The sequence below is a fragment of the Lissotriton helveticus genome, chromosome 3_2, assembly GCF_964261635.1.
Source record: "Lissotriton helveticus chromosome 3_2, aLisHel1.1, whole genome shotgun sequence".
In the NCBI taxonomy this organism is placed as follows: domain Eukaryota; kingdom Metazoa; phylum Chordata; class Amphibia; order Caudata; family Salamandridae; genus Lissotriton; species Lissotriton helveticus.
This window is the reverse complement of record NC_136062.1, coordinates 397,415,415-397,437,516: the sequence shown is the minus strand read 5'-3', so window position 1 is coordinate 397,437,516 and position 22,102 is coordinate 397,415,415. Positions and strand designations below refer to the sequence as shown.

The 22,102-nt window shown below is 44.1% G+C and overlaps 1 protein-coding gene across 1 annotated transcript in view; it reads left to right on the top strand.

Moving 5' to 3' along the window:
• Positions 1-22,102, top strand: part of ELF5 (E74 like ETS transcription factor 5) — a 215,006-nt gene that overhangs the window by 132,337 nt on the left and 60,567 nt on the right. Inside the window, exon 3 of the mRNA XM_078684675.1 lies at positions 20,744-20,980. Within this exon, the coding sequence (XP_078540801.1) occupies positions 20,744-20,980 (237 nt within the window). The remainder of the gene's footprint in view (positions 1-20,743; positions 20,981-22,102) is intronic.

Genomic DNA, 22,102 nt, shown 5'->3' with positions numbered 1-22,102 from the left:
AACTTTTATTAAACAACGAACAAAGAAACAATAACATAACGTAATGATAAAACCTATTAATGTCCTAGAAACAAGAAAACGTTAAAATATGCCAGTGGTGAGAGACCAGAAAAACAGTAAGAGAAACCAAATCACCCCTCGCTGTCCCACTGCCTGCCACGCCAAAAAAATCGATAGACTAGGGAAAATGCAAGTCAGTAGAACATCCGCCCCCACTCTGGAAACTTCCAAGGTGGGGCAGGGTTGCGGCTACGCCCAGCCGGGAGCAGCCCATATAAGGCGGGTCCTGCTGCCACGCCTCGGCCAGGAGATCCTAACGTAGGGTGTAGCCGGAGGAGAGGCCGAGGCCAGCGGGACCCGGCCAGGGGATTGCCTTTACACCGCTGAAGAGTTGCAGGGGGGGAATATCTCCTCGACCCTCCCCTCTCTCTCCCAGTCCGGCCGCGGTGGCCCTTGACAGTTTCAGGTAGTCCCGCCACATGCTCTTCTGGTCCGGCCACCAACGGTCGGGGGGCCGAGGCCGACGGGATCCGGCTGCAGCCGATAAACCAAGGAACCCGTTCATGGGGCCAGAGCCAGGGGCGTCCGGCCGACATCCACCGGAAGCCCGGCCCGAACACGGACGGGACACTTCTTCTGTCTTGAATAATGGCTGCGACAACACTGGGGGGGATGTCTTGCACATGCCTCCGACCCCCCCCCCTCGTCCTCATCGCCTGGTCCGGCCATAACAAATCTCAAGCGAGACGCCGTGGGGTGCACTGGGAGGGAGAGACGGTGCGAACAGGCCTCTCCCGCCTCCCCAGGTGGAGGCTTCCCAGCTGCACCCTCAGCGCTCCAGGCGCCCGGAAAAGGGTTCTTCCACTGTGGCCATGCTGCAACGTCTCGCCCGGCAGGGTGGAGCCCGTCCGCTCATTTGACCCCGCGATCGCCAGTAGCTACCGAACTCTCAAAATGGCGGTCGACCTGGCAAGAGCGGGCCCAGCATAAAGAAATGGCCCGGTCACTGGTTGACTCCACCACCGTAGTCCTCCACGACCTTGAAGATTCTACAGGAGCCGCGGGAGTCTCCGACCCCCGATGGGGAATGACTGCCATGATCGCCCGTGGAGTGACGAAACTGTATCTGCGGGACGTCGGCGCTCCCATGCTGGCGCCAGCCTCACTTTGAATTACTAGAATCCTGCAGACCTCAGTTCCGGTGAAAGCACAGTGTGACCCGGTAGGAAAAATTGTTGCACCGCCTCCCCTTTTTGACTGATAGTTCAAACCACCGATCCTTTCCTTTGCCCTTTTAACGGAACTTTGGACTGCCTCCCCCTCTTTTACATTTTCTAGAGAAAACAAAACATTAACCACTACATTAGCATAGCAGTTGACACCAGAACTGTTTTCAAATTGAAAACCAACAACATCTTCAACAGAATCCTTTTTGTTTCTGCTGTGACCCTGCTACAGCACAGGCATTGTCCCCAGCAGTAATTCTGCAATGCCGGTAAGAATAGCTGTGGTGCCTACTGGACTCACTCACCCCCGCGGCGCCCCACGCCGTTATTTGCTGGGCGGCAACTTACTAGACATCACTTTCGTGCCATCTAGATTTCAGCGCGTTCTGCTGCCTTGGAACTATTCGCACAACAGACTGCTACTGACGACCCACCCCCAGGCAACATCTTCTGAATTTTCATAATTTGAAAGAACTAGTAACATGTCCTCATCAGGAATTCAAAAGAAATTGCCACGGTCTCTTCGTTGTTTAAATGTTTTTACTGTTTTTGTTTTGTTGTATATATTTATATGTTATTAAAGTTTTATATTCCTACTACTTTGTTGGAGTGCTATATATTTTTAATGTGACACATAATTGTAAAAACTTTGATGTACAAAGAGTCATTCCTGGAATCTTCCGCTTCAGGCTCGGTCCCCTCCCCAATCACAATACAGGATGGTTTTCAGATAGTAGGAACACGTGTGGTGTGACGGATCTCATCGGGTGTGGGCCTTGATCTACTATAACTCCTTTGAAGAGGGGTGATTCTTTACAGCTGGGGCCATAAACTACATCTGCAGGGCTAGGTGATAGCCTGGACAATGGGACACAGAGGAAGAGGAGTGTCAGAGGGTTCGGTAGTGAATAGGGCGAAAGGGAGGTGTCGGGCGGGCACAGAGTGTGATTTTCAGGGAAGAGCAGCGCAGATGGGGGGAGGTTTATTGCCGATGCATAAGACAGAGAGCGGGGGTGACCAGTGCCTGGGGAAGATGCTTGCGAGGGTGGGGAGCCATGCTACGAATCGACAGCGTGCAGAGAGTGGGTCTGGTCAAGGCATCTAAAATGGCTGCCGTGCACGACAAAAGTGTGGCATTTCAAAAAAGGCAAGATGGCGCAGACAATGTTTTTCAACACTTCCTCATTTCCTTCGAATCGAACGTTAACAGACGTTGGTGCATATTACCAAAGTTAAGCGATATTTATCGCTAACGATGCTTACCAACGAATTTTTTACCGCTAAGCATCGTCAGAAATTATCAAAGATAAACCTTGCTATTATCAAGGTTTATCGCAAATACGATAATAAACGGCCGCAATGCATGAATATCGCTAAAAAGTCAGCGATATTCATGCATTACCGAGCTAATGCTCTTAGCCATGTTATCCACCTCCCATTGGATAACATGGCTAAGAACTGCTCAGGGCAGGTGTTACTTTTTGGAGATATTCGCGCTTAGCGCGAATATCTCCAAAAGTTGGTAATAGGAGATAGATATTTTGCATGTTGTAATGCAAATTATTGTGGTATATGGAACTCATACCATAATCTCTCAGGAAAGCAGAAACTGATCCTTTTGGGACCGCCTGAAAAGGCCTAGGGGGTGAGGGGTACTCTACTTTGCCCCCTTTTCACGTTCCGAACTATTTTATTTTACTCTCTTCTGTAATTACACAAAATAGCAGCGATAAGATGCATCGGAGACACACAGTGAGAGAAAGGAGGCCGGAGATGAAGAAGAGATGTCAAATACACATTGGAGATAATATAGTGGCAGAAGGGAAGTAAATATGAGTAAACTTACCATGTAACATAAAAATGTTGCACTCTATACTATAAGTCTCATTTTATACTACAATCACTTCGCTACAACTTCATAAATTAAAAATAAAAATGAATAATGTCTCAAACAATTTTTGATTTCTAAATATAAATTTATTCTTCAGAATTTTCTAAATTTGAAAGAACTAGTAACATGTCCTCATCAGCAATTTCCTCATGAAAAGTCTGCAATGATGATTCTTGTAACTCTATGGTCTCCAAACATTCGATAAATTCGCCATCAACAGATTGATCAAAAAAATCATTCAAGTCATCTCCTCCTTGTGACAATATTTCATTATTGGTGCTGTCAATTTCAATCAATGTAGTGGAATCATTCAAGTCATCTCCTCCTTGTGACAATATTTCATTATTGGTGCTGTCAATTTCAATCAATGTAGTGGAATCATTCAAGTCATCTCCTCGTGACAATATTTCATTATTGGTGCTCTCAATTTCAATCAATGTAGTGGAATCATTCAAGTCATCTCCTCCTTGTGACAATATTTCATTATTGGTGCTGTCCATTTCAATCAATCTAATGGAATCATACAAGTCATCTCCTCCTTGTGACAATATTTCATTATTGGTGCTCTCAATTTCAATCAATGTAGTGGAATCATTCAAGTCATCTCCTTGTGACAATATTTCATTATTGGTGCTGTCCATTTCAATCAATCTAATGGAATCATACAAGTCATCTCCTCCTTGTGACAATATTTCATTATTGGTGCTCTCAATTTCAATCAATGTAGTGGACAATTCAAAAGAAATTGCCACGGTCTCTTCATTGTGAGCCATTTTATTTTGAAATTGCTTGCTGTAAATTGCAGAAAAAAATAATCACTTTCATTTATCGTTTTTAGTAATACATAATATAAAACTAACTTTATCAAGTATTTAGTATAACAGAAGGACTGCAAATAAATAACAGAATTTTTTTTTCAAATTATCTTCAAGTGTACAACATAGTTCCCCTTACAAAGAAATTGCCACGGTCTCTTCATTGTGAGCCATTTTATTTTGAAATTGCTTGCTGTAAATTGCAGAAAAAAATAATCACTTTCATTTATCGTTTTTAGTAATACATAATATAAAACTAACTTTATCAAGTATTTAGTATAACAGAAGGACTGCAAATAAATAACAGAAAACATTTTTCAAATTATCTTCAAGTGTACAACATAGTTCCCCTTACAAATTAACAACTCACCTTTTTAAAAGTAGGAGAAGTGTTAGTACTGTGTAAATCAAACACCAGAAATTCACCACCAAAAATTCCTCACAAATGTACCTCAGACAGTAGTATCACAAAATGGCTGTGGTTTCCTCTCATTTGACATATATACATAACCAATTAACTTTCATCACACACAAATACAAAACCAAAGTAACATTTTAATTGGTTCTAAATTTCAACACTTTCAAATGTGTTTTCCCCATGCAATTTTCTATAGGACATTTACATACGTCTACAGCCTGAATGGCTGAACGGAATTACACCAAACTTGGCAAAATGGTACATCAAACCTAAGAGGTCAGGAAGGATCTACTATGCCCCCTTATGGTCATTTCCACCTTCGCTTTGGCCTCCTCTTGTCTCTCAATCCTACCGAGAGACACGATGGCGGCCGCTACGGACTGTTTGGAATGTTGACAGACGCCGGAGAACCAATCAGCTTCGCAAAGCTCCGTAACGCGAAAAGTACGCGAAGCGGAGCGCTGTTACAGATATATATCTTTTTTTGAACGTTAATTTCTCAAAATCCACTGGAGCACATATATTGAGACCTAGCAAAGGCACATCGGGCTACCAGTCCCTAATATTTTGCCAAGTTTCGTGCAAATCCATTCAGCCGTTCGATTATTGACATTTAGATACGTCTACAGCCTGAATGGCTGAACGGAATTACACCAAACTTGGCAAAATGGTACATCAAACCTAAGAGGTCAGGGAGGATCTACTATGCCCCCTTATCGTCATTTGCCCCTTCCCTTTCGCCTCCTCTTGTCTCTCGATCCTACCGAGAGACAAGATGGCGGCCGCTACGGACTGTTTGGAATGTTGACAGACGCCGGAGAACCAATCAGCTTCGCTTCATAAAGCTCCGTTGCGCGAAAAGTACGCGAACTGGAGCGCTGCCCGGTCCGCTGTTACAGATATATATCTTTTTTTAAACGTTAATTTCTCAAAATCCACTGGAGCACATATATTGAGACCTACAAAAGGCACATCGGGCTACCAGTCCCTACAATTTTGCCAAGTTTCGTGCAAATCCATTCAGCCGTTCGGGCTAAAAGTGAGGCCAACCGCCCTATGGAAAACTCAATGTTAAAAACACGTTTTGGGACCCCCCTTTTTTCTTGACCCCCCCTGGACGAACCCCCCCCAATTTTCAGGGGCTGCTCAGAAACAAAATTTGCCATTTTCCTGAAAATTTCAGCCAATTCCGTCCACAAACGCCAAAGTTATTAGACATAGAATTTTCAAAAAACCCATAGAGAAAAAATCCTAACTATATATACCTACTGGCGACCGCCAGTAGGTAATATATATAAAATTTCTATGGCAAAATGAAACCCCTCATTTTGTTCCTTTTCAAATTAAATGTATTAAGTGTTGCCGCTTTATTCCAATCAAGATGACTTCAGGTGTGCCATACTTTTGTCATAAGTAAGACTGTTAGCGTTGTAGTTGTTCTTTAGAACACTCTGGGACATTCTGTCATTGGGCTATAGTTGGGCTACATCTGGCTGATATTTGGGCTACATTTGTGCTCTTTTGTCTCTGGTTGCCATCTTGGGAGACTGCATATCAGAATTTTTTTTTAAGGAAATATAAGAGGATTTGAGAAGTCACTCAAAATGTGCCCTAATTTTTCTTTCTTCAGCACTAATCATAATTTCTATGGCAAAATGAACCCCCTCATTTTGTTCCTTTGCAAATTAAATGTTTTAAGTGTTAACACTTTATTCCAATCAAGATGACTTCAGGTGTGACATACTTTTGTCATAAGTAAGACTGTTAGCGCTCTAGTTGTTCTTTAGAACACTCTGGGACATTCTGTCATTGGGCTATAGTTGGGCTACATCTGGCTGATATTTGGGCTACATTTGTTTTTTTTTGTCTCTGGTTGCCATCTTTGGGCTACATTGGGCGACATTGGGCTACATTGGGCTACATTTGGGCTCTAACATATATATAGCCCAATGTAGCCCAATATATATTTTTTCAAAGTTAATATTCGTAAAAACCACTGGAGCATATATCTTGAGACATAGCAAAGGCACATCGGGGTACCAGTCCCTACAATTTTGCCAAGTTTGGTGGAAATCCATTCAGCCGTTTGGGCTAAAAGTGAGTCCAACCGCCCTATGGAAATTAACATGGGGAAAACACGTTTTGGGACCCCCCTTTTATCTCGGCCCCTGCTTGACGGATCCCCCCGAAACTTTTAGGGAAGGAGCGGAGCGCAGCGAGGCAAAGGTAAAGAAAATTACAGGCAGATCCCTCATTCGGCGCCAAAGGTATTTCCAATAGAATGTTGCGGATTTCCTATGGAAAACAATCCTAACTATAACTACCTACTGGCGACCGCCAGTAGGTAAAATATATATATATAAAATGTACAATTGAAATTTTTTAAACGTCCTGTAATTAGTATAGAATTTAATATTGGAGGCTAATAATGTAATTAGTATCATCAAACTGATATGTGGAAGCAGTGCAAGTGCATCAAGCAAAATATAGTATGGACGACGAATGGACACAATTGAATTTAGAAATGATCCTCCTGTTTCAGTATTTATTAAGTGGGGTCCATATTAGTGAAAAGGTTAAGAGGCACTGGTCTAGTCTAAGTGCTATTCCAATCAGCCCTTAAATTATAAAAGTTGAATGAAGCTTTAAATAGAAATGTCCTCAAAGAAAGTGAATGTACAGGTGGCTTGAGGTGGAGAACTCCCTGTGTTTTGACGCAAGCACTTTTTAAAGGGTTGGGCCAGACACAGAGGCCTTCATGCAGAGCTTGCCCGCTTTCTGCTTCAAAGAGGGCAGAAGGAACCAGGAGGTACTAATAGTAGGCCTTCCACTCTGGTCTGTAGACTGAACTGCAATGGAATCAAGAGTGTGATAGCACCGCTGTAGAGCAGCACAGATTTCTGGAAGCCCTCAATTTGAGGCCGGGAAGTGGAACTGAATCAGTGGAAGAGCGTAGGAAGAATTTTCAGGCCAGAGACATTGCCAAGGTGCTATGTACAGATGTCGGGCTGATATTACAGATTAACCAACAGAGCCTTACAGTCCGCTGTAGCAGGAGCCAGCCTTCAATGGCCGGTAGAGCCCACTATGAAGGGCGCTAAGGCTAAGAGAAAATTCTGCCCCAGAGAGTAGACTGTTCTAGTTTGTAAAGCAAAAGCCTCACAAAGCCTGAAGTGGTAGAAATATCCTCGAACTCCATGAGGCCTTTATTAAACATTAGAATGTTGATGCTGCGGGCTTCTACCGGCCATTAGAAGCCTGGAGCACTCCATTGTCTTCAATAGAGAGCTCAACATTCCAATGTTCTAATGCAGCTTTCCCAAATCCTTGATTATATTAATCCTAAAATTAAGTGATGAATTTTTGTGATTACTGGTAGTAAAGCTCTCTGAGCCACTGGAGTCATGCTATCCTGGCTGAAGACGGCTGATAGCCAGAAACCGGTCCTAGGATGCTTGATTCCGGTTCCGGAAAGACATGGCTTGGCAGTTCGGGCTGGACTGTTCCCATGAGGCACAGGGTCAAGACTGATTTGCATATGGCCATGTCTGAACTGGGGTGGCTTGGTGAGCAAAATAACAATGGATTAAACCCAGATCTGTGACTGGGGGTGAATGTTTTGCCATTGTGCAACATTCCGTCCATCATCTTGTGTGTTTTGCTGTTCACCCTATGTGGGAAGGGTATGTCCAGACGTGAGTCCCTTGCTCACTAAGCCAATGGAGTCAAGCTATCCTGACTGAAGACGGCTGATAGCCAGAAACCGGTCCTAGGATGCTTGATTCCGGTCCAGGAAAGACATGGCTTGGCAGTTCGGGCTGGACTGTTCCCATGAGGCTGTGGTATATAAATAAAAAATACCGGATCTATTTTTGACTGGATATAGTAATAACAGATAGCTCAATAAATAAGAGTCAAGATTTGAGGTAGTAGGAGTTTGCAGGTTTAATACAGCATAAGGACAGGAACAGGACAACCTGCACGGACAGGATCTGGGATGGCTAGCTAGCACGGGCAGGATCGGCGTAACATTTAATAACAGTGCACAAGTATATATACTAAAACAGTTTCATTACAGTACATACGATAGGCGGAGCAGTGGGTGGGGTCAGTAACAGTCGCGAAAGATAAGGGTGAAAGTGGGTGTAACAGGAGGCGTGTACATAGACATGTGATGTAAACGTAACAGAATATGTCACAAATGGGGCGGAAACATGGAGGGGGCTACCTAAGGAGCCGGAACCTCTAACCTAGTGGTGCGCGTAAACTGACAATGACGTGTTACTAGGAGAAGCTGGGGGCTATGACTTCTGCGCTAGGAGCAGAGACTGAAGTCTGGAGAGTCAGGGCGACATGTACCTAGACATTATCTAGTATCTGATGTTTAGAGAACACGTTGATATAAACTAAAAGTTATCGGGGTAAAGGCTAACAGACTCTAAGACTGGTGCATGCATTATTCTACATGTAGTGCGTGTTAAAGAATATTAAATGACCATTAATACAGTATTTCTCTTACATGGAGACGTAAAGGCTAGACGATGACTGAAACTATTGATGCGATTCAGTAGCTAAGGAATGCAGAGAAGGAGGGCTGGACTGATAACTAGAATCATAACATACTTTTGGCAGACTAGCAGGCAGAGCCAGGCCGAGCCGGGCACTGTGAGACAGGAAGTAAGTGAAGGGTCAGGAATATAGGTGGGGGCTGTATCGCTCCTCAGCGAGGGCTCAGGAGACAGGAGCCGAATCTGGTGTCCGGGCCCTTTTGAGGCCTAGAAACGGGGATTTTACAATGAAATAACGTGCACACTGAGAAACGTGGCAACGTGACTTTACATAGGCCTAATACTCGTAGCTTTCACGAGAACTGGAAACTGGCATACTAGAGATGGACACAACTGTAATTGCGTCTTTAATCAAACATAGGGAATACATATGCATATTAATCATGCACATGCAACATAAGATGGGGAACACGTAGGGACACAGAACATGGCAAAATTTACTTTTCCACATTCCCTCCTTGTCACTACGTTTCCATCAGGAAACATCAATATTCATGATACCATCTATTATTTCATACAGTATCATTTGCTCGTCTCGAATTTTCTTGGAACTGGATTTAGAACGGGACTTGGGACTAGGAATACAAGAGGTAGCACAAATGCCGCAAATCGCAGGGCCACATTGTATACAGAGGCAGCAACTGAATATGATCGCTACTGCAATACCTAAGAAGAACAATACTTTCCATCCCCAGGCGGAAATTATATTCCAGAACCAACCGGACCATGTCCAGGTGCCTGGATTTTGGTGTAACAGATGGGCAATTTTATGCAGTCTGGTTATAGCTGAATAAACAGACGGCGCGTTATTAGGAATGAAAATGCAGCAACTAGATCCGATGACTCTACATGCCCCGCCCCTATCGGCCAGTATGACGTCAAGGACGAGACGATTCTGGAGCACGACAATTCTCATAAAAGATTGCTCTTCGGTTAAGTTACCTAGAGCAGAGGTAGTCTCAATCACTACTGCTTCAAGTGTTCTGGTTAATCTACGTATCAGTTTACTATTCACGACAGTACCTAAGTAGGGAAAGAAACCTTTATTGATATCTATGTATTGCTCTAGAGCAGTTTCAGTATAATCGACAATCGGGAGGTCTCTCTTGTGTCTAGTATGTACTAGGTGGGAGTTCCTATGATAGTCAGGTGGGGCTAGAAAAACTGGTGGCAGTAGGAATGCAATGTAACAGGTTCCCTCCCAATCGAGGGGCAGACGAACATATGCGGTCTGACCACAAATAAAATAAGAATGACGTGAAGCTTTGAAAATAGATTTCCCACTGTCACTATACTTGACAATAGTAGTACAATCACTATGTCCTACATGTACGGAACCATTATTTCTGACACATAATTCACCTTTGACTGGTAATACTGACATAGCAGGTAAGTCTGGAGTAGAATCAGACTGAACATTCAGGACCATGAAATTCGAAGAATAATTACCCAAATTATAAACTTCATTTTCTAGATCTAACCCTGTTCTGTGGGGAAGACCTTGCTTGTCTGGAAAACATGTACTGTTCAGGAAGGATATATCAGTTAAAGATGACGTTAACGTGGACCATGCTCCACACGAACCAGTATGTGAAAATGGATAAGGAAAGAGTGGCAGAACTCCCTTCGGTGTCTGGAAAGGGGGGAGTCGACCACACACCCAACAATTAGTGGCATTGCTGGTCTGGTGTGAATCATGTAACATGCGGATAAAGGAATTATTTCGCATAGCAAGACGATAAGATAGTTCATGAGGAGGCAGATCACTAAACGTATGCTCTACTGTAGTATTAGAAGACTTATTTACATGAGAAACTGGAAAACATAAATGCAATGCATAACTCGTGCAGGTAATCATAAGGCTGAGATATAGCAGGAAACATAAAATAATAATGCAACTTTTAGAGTTCTCACTAACTCTCTCTCTATGGGGGTCTATTTTATACATGTCAGAAACCGGTCTAACCGTTTCACCTAGGGGAGGACTTAGACAATCAAACTGGCTGACTTATTTTACTAGACCTTAATTTCAACTTATACTCCTGCTGCGGAGTTTTCTCTAACAGGGAGGGTTTTGAATCAGTGTCTTTTGCGGGACAGTCCTTGAGAATAGTACTTTGGCAGTCTTTAAAATCCTCGGAAATGTTCTTGGAAACAGTCTTTAGTCCATAAAACTTCTTTACATGCGACAAATGCACCCAGCCCTTCCTGCCTTCCAGCTTGACGGCAGTACGGGTGGCCAGGAGAACTTGCTTGGGCTCCTTCCAGCGGGGCTCCAGCGGACTTGAACCATCAAAGTTCCTTACGAGAACCAGACTTCCGGGAACGATTTCATGCGGTGCCACCTCGGTATTGTCTGGAAATGCGGCGGCAACCTGTGAACGACAAGAGTGTAGGGCAGACATCAAGGAAGCTAGGTAATCTGTCAGCATATTACTTGAAACATCTGTAATACTTCGGGGTCTAGGTGTACCCCACATATTCGGGGGGCGGCCAAAAACGACCTCGTACGGGGACAGACCTGATCTGGAATGTGCGACCATGCGCATATAAAACAGAGCGACTGGCAGAGCTACTAGCCAGTCCACACCTTTCTCTTTACAAACTTTAGCAATGCGGATTTTCAGGGTCTGGTTATGTCTCTCTACTAGACCGGCTGCTTCAGGATGGCGTACACAATGGAACTTCCACTGGTATCCTAACAACAGGGAAACGTGTTTCATCAGTTCAGATGAGAATGGCTGGCCGTTATCAGAATATACGACCCTAGGGAGTCCATAGCGGGGGAAGAATTCACGAACCAACTGCTTGGCAGTGGTCGCGGCTGTGTAATCTGGGACTGGATATGCTTCTGTCCACCTGGACAAAGCGCATACAACTACAAGGACATACTTGAAACCTCGACATCGCTCCATCTGAATATAATCCATCTGGAGGGCTTCAAAAGGGTGGTCAGGGGGCTGGAATCCACCTTGTTCCACCGGGACACTTTTACCTGGATTAAACTGGCAACATATCATACAGGTACGGACTTTCTGCTTGGCTGCAGCTCGTAAATGCTTGTTAAACCAAATGTTCTGGATACTGTCTAACATGGCTTTTTCTCCTAAATGTGCTGGACTATGTGCGGTATTAATAATGACTTGAACCATAGAGTCGGGGAGAAACCATGTGGCTTTTCCCTTCGTCACCCATCCCTGATCTGTCTGGACCCCTCCTTGTTCGGACCATTTCTTGATTTCATCGGGAGTAGCATGTAACTGGATATCTATGACATCTTGAGTGGGGTCCTTAACTGTCATACTAGTAGTCGGATCTGGAGTATGTGTCTGTGTCGGATTAACTGACATGTCTGGAGTCTGTGCTGTAAGCTTGGCTGTGCGATCTGCTAGATCATTACCTTGGGAAACAGTGTCTGTAACTTTTGTGTGTGCTTTGCATTTCATGATAGCAATAGATGTTGGTAAATGTATGGCATCTAACAGAGCTTGAATAAGGAGACCATGCTGAATCTTGGTTCCATGAGAAGTCATGAAACCTCTCTCCTGCCAGAGCACTCCAAAGTCGTGTACGACTCCAAATGCGTAGCGTGAATCTGTGTAAACATTGACTTTCAGGTTCTTGGCGTGTATGCAGGCTTGTGTCAGAGCTACTAGCTCTGCTGCTTGAGCAGACAGGGTGTCAATACGGTGTGTTTTTATAACTTCAGTGTCAGTAGTCACTGCATACGCGGCTACTAGTTCTCCTGTACTTGTTCTCATACATGAACCATCCACATAAAGTGTCAGGTCAGGATCTGGTAATGGAATATCTGTCAGATCTTGTCTTGGCTTAGTCATAGTATTAACTACTTCCACACAGTCGTGTGTGGCAGGATTCGAATTAACTGACGGTAACAGTGTAGCAGGATTTAGAACGTTGCAGCGTCTGATTTCTATGTGTGGCTGGAACAGTGTCAGTTCATAACCTGTTAAACGTGCAATTGTCAAGTGCTGAGTCTGTGTTCGGTTTAAAAGAACTTCCACAGAGTGTGGAACTTGTACTGTCAAGGAATGTCCTAATACTATGGAATCACTTTGTCTGATAGCTAGTGCTGTGGCTGCAACTGACTTGAGGCACGCAGGCAGAGCCTGGGCTACTGGATCTAATGTGCTCGAAAAATAAGCTCAGGGCTTGTATTGTCCTGCTTGATCTTGCGTGAGAACAGATAATGCTGTACCATCACGTTCTGTAACAAAAAGTGTAAAAGGCTTACTGTAGTTCGGTGTAGCTAGAACAGGAGCTTGGCATAAAGCTTTCTTTAACTCATTGAAACTAAGTGTATGTTCAGATGTCCAAGGGAGGACAGACGATACGGCTGCCTCCTGTGTCGTTAACTGTATCAGTGGCTTGGCTAGAAATGCATACTGAGGAATCCATTGTCTGCAATAAGAAGTAAGGCCGATAAAAGCACGTACCTCCTTCTGGGTCTTGGGCTGAGGAAGACTCGCTATTAACTGGATACGGTCTGGTGTCAACTGCCTACCCCACTTGGACAGTAAGTGGCCTAAGTAGATCACTTGCTGGACACAGAATTGAAGCTTCGAAGGGGACACCTTGTGCCCCATCTCGGCAAGGAAATACAAGACTGTAAGTGATGCTCGCTCGCAAGCACGTTCAGAACGGGCTGTGATCAGTAGATCATCGACATACTGGAGCAGGGCAGTGTCTGTTGGCATGTGAATGTTGTCTAGTTGTCTCTTAAGTGCTTGACTATAAATACTAGGACTTTCTGTGAAACCTTGAGGAGCTCGTGTGAATTTATAGCTCCTTCCATTTAAACAAAAACCGAAAAGGTACTGGCTTTCCGGATGAATGGGGACACTGAAAAACGCGTTCTTGAGGTCTATGACTGTAAAAAATGAGGCTTCGGAATCAATGGCTGTCAATAGGGAAGAGATATCTGGGACTACTGGATACTGGGGAATAATACATTTATTGAGTTCTCGAAGGTCAATCACTAATCGATATACTGGGGGTGCATTTGGATCAGTACGTTTCATGACTGGAATGATCGGAGAATTACATACATTGGAGTCAGTTTCTACAACTACTCCTTGAGCCATGAGCTCGTCAATTATTTTAGATAAGGCAGCTACAGCCTCAGGTGGTAATCTGTACTGTCTGATTCGTGGTAACACTACACCTTGCTTGAGAGTCACACGATGGGGTGTGATTTGCATGTAACCTACATCAGTTGGACCTTGCGCCCATAGATGCTGCGGGACATTAGACAATCTCGGATCAAAATCTCGTAATACATAGTGACCCTTGAAGTCACGTAAAAACAAACGTATTCCCTCTGGGGAGCAGCAAATAACTGCACCTAGTTCTTTCAGTGTCTTAATGCCTAACAGATTTTCTGGACATGATTTCGTAAGTAATAGATCAGTAGTGCGGGACAATGGACCTACTTCTAGAGTAACTGGCTTTGAAATCTCGTTTACAATAGGCTTTCCTGAAAATCCAAGGGAAACATTTCTAGAGCCTGAGAGAGGAGCCCCTGGAACTTCGGCGTGACTTATGGTAGTCCTACTTGCCCCTGTATCAATCAGAAACTTTCTGTCTTTCCCTAATACTTGACTATGAATATAGGGACCTTCTTGATCTACAGGAATCTCGATGAGAGGCAAGCCTACCTCCCTCTCTAGGCTGTTTCATGAGTATTGTTGGTACTCTGGATACTCTGTCTGAGCATACTGGTACATCTGCTGTGTAACATGCTGTGTTGCAGCAATAGGCTGCGATGCTGGAACTGTCTGTTGTGCATTCTGTGGCTGAGAAGTCTGTAAAACTTGTTCTTGTCTAGGCGGACGTGGTCTTTCTTTAGTTTTTCCAGTGGCTATATTGTGTTTCAGAACTGCACACTCGTTTATAAAATGACCTGGCTGTTTACAATAATTGCATGTCCCTTTAACGGGAGCTGCAGGATGACTGGCTTGATTCGGACCCCTCTTCTGACTGTCTTGTGGAACAGATTGTGCAACTAGTACTTTCATTTTTGTGTCTTTCATACGTCTTCTCTCGTGTTCTTGCTCTTCTCTGATTCTATTCTGGTGGTACTGGAGCATCTGTAACATCTGGGACGGGGTACTAGCTTGCCATGTACTTTCGACTTTCAAAACTCGATTCTTAACTTGTGGACTTGAATTCTCGACTAGTTTAGTAACAAAAAGATGAGGGTATGACTCGCTACTCGTCTTCAATCCATTGTTTATAATGAAACATTTTTCAAATCTAGAATAAAAATCACTAGTGTCTTCATCTTGTTTCTGTTTACAGGCTGAGATTGCATCCCAGTCTTCCTTTTTAGTGGCTAACAATCTGGGCAAAACTTGTATTAACAGTTCTGGTAATTCTTTACATTTCTCTCCAAGACCGGTACCTGGTACTCGTATCTTATCTTCAGCTTCTAGAACTGCCCAATCGATCTTTTTCTCTCCCACCTCCCATTCTTTTTCCTTGAGTTTTTCGTATACCCCGGCGGGCAACAGGACCTTTAGCATTTTAATAATATCTGGATACGTATATTCTCCCATACGGAGCATGTCCTTTAATTCTCGGTGGAACCCTGCTGGATCTTTGCCGTGACAGGGAATTAATTTCTTCATCTCTAAGAGTTCCATCTTTGTAATCGGGGTGTAAACAAATACTCGTTGCATTTCACCATCTGCTGTCCTGACTGGGTGTACTTCTCGTAACGGATTCTGTCTATCTATGTAAAACGGTTTACTTTCTGGAGGTGAGACATGAACAAAATGCGGGTTCAGGAACGTTCTATATTTATGGCGCTGTTCTAGAATGACGCTAACTAAATCGGTACCTAAACCTTTCCATCTATACTGGAGTAACTCGTTCAGGACATCATGTAACGGACCTGGATCAGAATGTTGACCCTCATACAATGTGATGAGGTGCTGAATCATATACATACCCACCAGTCGCTGCTCGGCTGGGGGCAGTTTCAGAAACATTTGTGCCACTATTTCGTCTGGAAAAGTGGTAGAATCAGTAGTCCATCGGACTGCTGATCGGGCTAGTTCTTGTTCATGCATAGTACTTAACTCACTATAACCGATTCGTGATTTCAAAATGTGATCGGTAGCTTGAAATACTTGTTCTAGAGAACCTTGTTCCGGTGCTGGATGATGAAAGATTTTCTTGTGTTCCAGGCGTGAATGTCGGTCGGAAAGTCTAGTTCTACCTACATACGCTATTCTGGCGGTATTCTCGTCCTCTACCTCTTCTGTAGGAGAGTCATTCTCTTTCTCGCTTACTTGTGCTGTTTTACGTTGTTCGTGTAACCTTATTATCTCCTTACGAATTTTCTTGTACATACTCTCTATACTACTGATGGTTCTGTGCTTACCCTCGGCTATATTATCACTCCACCTTGTCAGAGTTCTCATTTCGGCCGGATCTTTGGTCGGATAATCTTGTTCCCTTATTAAACAATTAATCAGAAACTTTAATATCATGAGCTGGATCTCAGCTTTCCTTTGAGACATGGCTTCGCCAATACTTTCTGGATCATCCCCTGTACGGATGAAACGATATATTCTGTCTAGATCTTCTTTCATATCCGGTAGGGTGTCCAAATACCCGGTCACCCGTCTTACACGTATGGAATATATAACCGTACTATCATCGCCTGTGACTGGATCATAGCGGCATTCAGTAAGAGCTCGTCGGATTTCTGCAACGGACTTATATTTGGGCGTACGCTGTAACGCACGTTCATGTAACTCGACTAACGTTACACGTTGGTGTGGCGGTGGGATACCAGGAGGACCTCCTCCTGCGGCCCCTAAACTAGAATCGTCGACTGATACTCTTCGTGCTGGCAGAGTGACTGATGTGGCGGGAAGTTGTACTATGGGCTGGACCGGGGGTACCGTAGCAGGTACTGCAAAAGGTGCCCCGGTGTCTGGAGAAGGATTTACAGGAGCTGGTGGAACAGGATTTGCATATTCTGGGACTGTGTCGTCCAAATAGGACGAGATAAAAATATCAGCTGCGGTCGGTTTGTGACGTAGCTTGGTCGGAACTAATGGTGGCGGAAAATTACTGGATGCCTCCGGGGTCGCTTTTGGCAAGCCCTCGGCAAGAAGAGGATACATACCCTTAATGAGGGCATTCCTCTGTCTGTCTGACTGTTCGGTTTTAACTCGCTCACCTATCTCGATTAATTCCCTTTCTTGGACTCTTTCTGAGGATTCTCTACTTAATTCTGACTTTCTGATTTCTTTTTCGGTTCTCTTATGAGATTCTTTGCGCCATAACTCGATGGCATCTTTCTGTGACTGTCTGGCTTTCTTTTTCCATAATGCTTCCTCTACTCGCATGATGCACTCGGCATCCCACGTACCTGATACGGGCCATCTATACTTTTCTTCTAACTCTTTGGTGTACTCCACCCATAAATCTAGATATAATATGGCACTTATGCCATGCTTCTGATACATAAAATGACCTGGACTGTCCCTAGGCGGGACAGGAACTGCTTCTTCTAACAGACCTTTTCTTGTTTTTAACTGACGTAGTTTGGAAAACAAAGGCATGACTGAACTGTAATCTAGACACAATACAATACACAATGAACACGATAATTACACCACTTTCATACCACGACATTAAAATACATGAAGAACATTTAAAATAACAGTTCGAACAGAATACTACCTGGAATACTGAAAACAGAATACATGAATTTTCTCGAGAACAGAACTGACTAGAACAGAAACTAGATGCACTGCTGAAACAGTACGAAACTTACCGGTCTCATAAAGAGACACGTCAGGACCCGCATCCACCGGAGTGGACACTTCGTGTTGGGTCTGTGTACCACCAAACCCACGGACCATAGTCAATTAGATTGACCCTGTCTAGATACTACCCCAGCAACGGTACTCACCGGGCAGCAAGAACGGAAGGCCTCGGACTGGACTGCTTCGACGCCGGACGGACACACTTCGGACTTCTGTTACGGGTGGGCCTCCGGATACCTCGGACCTTGGACTCTCGGCTTGGGCTCTGGTCGGGACTCGCCGCGTTCCTCCACCGCCTCGTCTGGATGCTGGACCGCAACCTCCGTCTCCTCCGTGGGCCTGAGGGATACTTGAAGCAGAAATATCTGCACGTGCACGTTATGGTTCCGTCACGGCTGCAGAGGGTCAGGGGGCATACGTGGCTTCACCGGCGCGTGGGGAAAGGGCAAGTCCCTATTCGGGCGCCATTATGTGGTATATAAATAAATAATACCGGATCTATTTTTGACTGGATATAGTAATAACAGATAGCTCAATAAATAAGAGTCAAGATTCGAGGTAGTAGGAGTTTGCAGGTTTAATACAGCATAAGGACAGGAACAGGACAACCTGCACGGACAGGATCTGGGATGGCTAGCTAGCACGGGCAGGATCGGCGTAACATTTAATAACAGTGCACAAGTATATATACTAAAACAGTTTCATTACAGTACATACGATAGGCGGAGCAGTGGGTGGGGTCAGTAACAGTCGCGAAAGATAAGGGTGAAAGTGGGTGTAACAGGAGGCGTGTACATAGACATGTGATGTAAACGTAACAGAATATGTCACAAATGGGGCGGAAACATGGAGGGGGCTACCTAAGGAGCCGGAACCTCTAACCTAGTGGTGCGCGTAAACTGACAATGACGTGTTACTAGGAGAAGCTGGGGGCTATGACTTCTGCGCTAGGAGCAGAGACTGAAGTCTGGAGAGTCAGGGCGACATGTACCTAGACATTATCTAGTATCTGATGTTTAGAGAACACGTTGATATAAACTAAAAGTTATCGGGGTAAAGGCTAACAGACTCTAAGACTGGTGCATGCATTATTCTACATGTAGTGCGTGTTGAAGAATATTAAATGACCATTAATACAGTATTTCTCTTACATGGAGACGTAAAGGCTAGACGATGACTGAAACTATTGATGCGATTCAGTAGCTAAGGAATGCAGAGAAGGAGGGCTGGACTGATAACTAGAATCATAACATACTTTTGGCAGACTAGCAGGCAGAGCCAGGCCGAGCCGGGCACTGTGAGACAGGAAGTAAGTGAAGGGTCAGGAATATAGGTGGGGGCTGTATCGCTCCTCAGCGAGGGCTCAGGAGACAGGAGCCGAATCTGGTGTCCGGGCCCTTTTGAGGCCTAGAAACGGGGATTTTACAATGAAATAACGTGCACACTGAGAAACGTGGCAACGTGACTTTACATAGGCCTAATACTCGTAGCTTTCACGAGAACTGGAAACTGGCATACTAGAGATGGACACAACTGTAATTGCGTCTTTAATCAAACATAGGGAATACATATGCATATTAATCATGCACATGCAACATAAGATGGGGAACACGTAGGGACACAGAACATGGCAAAATTTACTTTTCCACAAGGCACAGGGTCAAGACTGATTTGCATATGGCCATGTCTGAAGTGGGGTGGCTTGGTGAGCAAAATAACGATGGTTTAAACCCATATCTGTGACTGGTGGTGAATGTTTTGCCATTGTGCAATATTCCGTCCATCATCTTGTATGTTTTGCAGTAAAGCTCTCTGAGTAAGGCCACTACCACTAAACAGATTTGTTTACCTTGATATATAGTGGTGTAAGCACCTCATGGTTCCGGTTGATTGTACATAAGTTGGTTGCAGGGTAGGTGCCTGTCGAGGGACTGCACAGCAACAGGTGGTCAGGAGCTTTCAGCTCGGGATGGAAAGAAAAGTTGGAAAGGCGGGTCTAGGACTTTGTGAGTGGCAACATTTTCCATCTTCTGCAGAGGTCAGATTACCTTATAAGTCAGTTTGTGATGCTATTGGTTAAATGGAAGTTGATGTGTGGAATTTCGAAGCTCCTGGAAAAAATGCAGTTCAGCTGGTTTGTTGAAGGTGCTGCTGGGAATGTACCTCTCAATCAGCCATCTTCTCATCATCTAAGTTCATTCGATATTGTTCATTCAACTTGAAATGTAGTACTTTCAAGTGTTTACTTATTGAGTTAGAAACATCTTGCCATGATGTAAACATTAATAACGCAAGAAACATCTTGCCCAAATACCTTTAAGGCAAGAGCATTCTTGGCAGCAGCCTGCTCAAAGCATCCCTGTGTTCTGGCATACCACCCAAAAATTCCCTATTGCTGAACAGCCCTTTCAAATGCTTGGACAGAGTAAAAAAAACTATCAACACACTTTACTAAACGTCTCATAAGCCTAAGAAAGAATGCAACTGGTCACCTTCTGTGGGATGCGGGAGATCACAAATATGTTAGGAACAGACAGCAGTTTCAGTTAGGGCGCTTACTACTGGTTTCGCTTTAAAAAAGTGTGTTCAGTGTTGATATTATACCCTTAATTTTATTTGTCTCTCTCAAAGTACTTTTGACTTTTATGCAACACACTTTAATCATTATTTTAGTGGTAGTGGTATTACATTTTTTAGGTTAGTTTTGAACCTTATTTTGTTTTTCTCTCTTATTAAATGTTTATTTGTAACATACATGTGTTGTGGACATAGATTTTTTATTTTGTATTTTTGTAATATTGGTCTGTTTTACCACTGCATGTACTTTCCCAGATGTTTGCGTTGTTACTCAAGCTAAAGTGCCAATGGTGAACAAAGGTTTCCTCACTAAAACTTATGTGTCTCTGTACACTGGACTGTGGCACATCCTGGTATTGTGGCATGCGTTATCTGTTATTCAAGACCAAGGGATGCAGGTATACTTAGAAATATGTAAAACATAAATGCCATGTCTTTCAGGTGGTTCTAGCGCTGCGTGGACAGCAGTTCCCCCTGAGCACTGGACAAGACACCATGTTTGCGACTGGCTGCAGTTCTGCTGTGACCAGTACAAGCTGGACTCTAACAGCATTCCCACCTCCCAGTTTGATATCACCGGAGCACAGCTCTGCAGCATGAGCAAGGAGGAATTCATCGACTGGGCTGGAATATGTGGAGAATGCCTCTATTTCATCCTGCAAAACCTACGGACTAATGGTTAGTATGACAAGCATTGGCAAAGCCGATAGATCTTGGCTATGCAAGAGCTGTTGGCTTTGCCAATATGTTTTAGCCAGGTTTAGCATTGGTAAAAGTTAGTGGGATAAAGGAGACTGGAATGTCGTAAAGTGGAATGTTATGGAGTGGTGTGGAGTGGCATAGAGTAGAGTTGAGTGGTGTGAAGTGAAGTGGAGTGTAATGTAGTGGCGTGGAGTGTTGTGGAGGTAGTAGAAAAGAGTTGAGCGGCGTAAAGTGTCAGAGTGTAGTAGAGTGTTGTAGGCTGGCATATAGTATTGTAGTTTGGTGTAGAGCAAAGTGGAGTGGCACAGAGGGCATTGCATAGAGTCGACTGGAGTGGCATATACCAGAGTAGATTGCCATAGAGTGGTGTGGCATACAGTGGAGTAGTGTAGGAGAGTGGATTGGCACAGAGTAGAGTAGAGTGTTGTACAGTGGAGTGTCATAGAGTGGAGTGGAGTGACTTAGAGTGAAATAGTGTTTTGTAATACAGCATGAAGTAAAGTGACATGGAGTGGTATAGAGGGAGTTACGTCGAGCACTGTAGAGTGGAGTAGTGTTGCAGAGTGGCGTGGAGTAGAGTCTTGTAGAGTGGAGTACAGGGTTATAGAGTGTAGTAGAGTTTAAAGGAGTAGAGCATTATAGAGTGGAGTATCGTAGAGTGGGGTGGAGTGGAGTTTCGTAGAGTGGCCTAGTGTAAGGTGGCGTAAAGACCAGTGGTGCAGAGTAGATTGGCATAGGGTACATTGGTTTTGAGTAAAGTGGTATAGAGTGCATTGACGTCGATTACCATGACGTACAGTAGAGTCTTGCAGAGTAGAATGCAGTAGCATAGAGTGCAGTGACACAGAGAAGTATGTTGCACAGTAGACTAGAGTTGAGTAGAGTGGGGTGGTTCAGGGTAGAGTGATGTCTAGTGCATTGGTTTTAAGTAAAGGGGTGTTTAGTGCATTGCCGTACAGTGGTGAGGTTTATAGTAGAATGGTTTAAAGGGCATTGGAATAGAGCTGAGTGGTGAAGAGTAGTGTCACAGCTAAAAGTGCAGTGGCATAGATTGGCACAGATTGGGTTAGAGTGCAGTGGCATAGAGCGCAGTTGGGT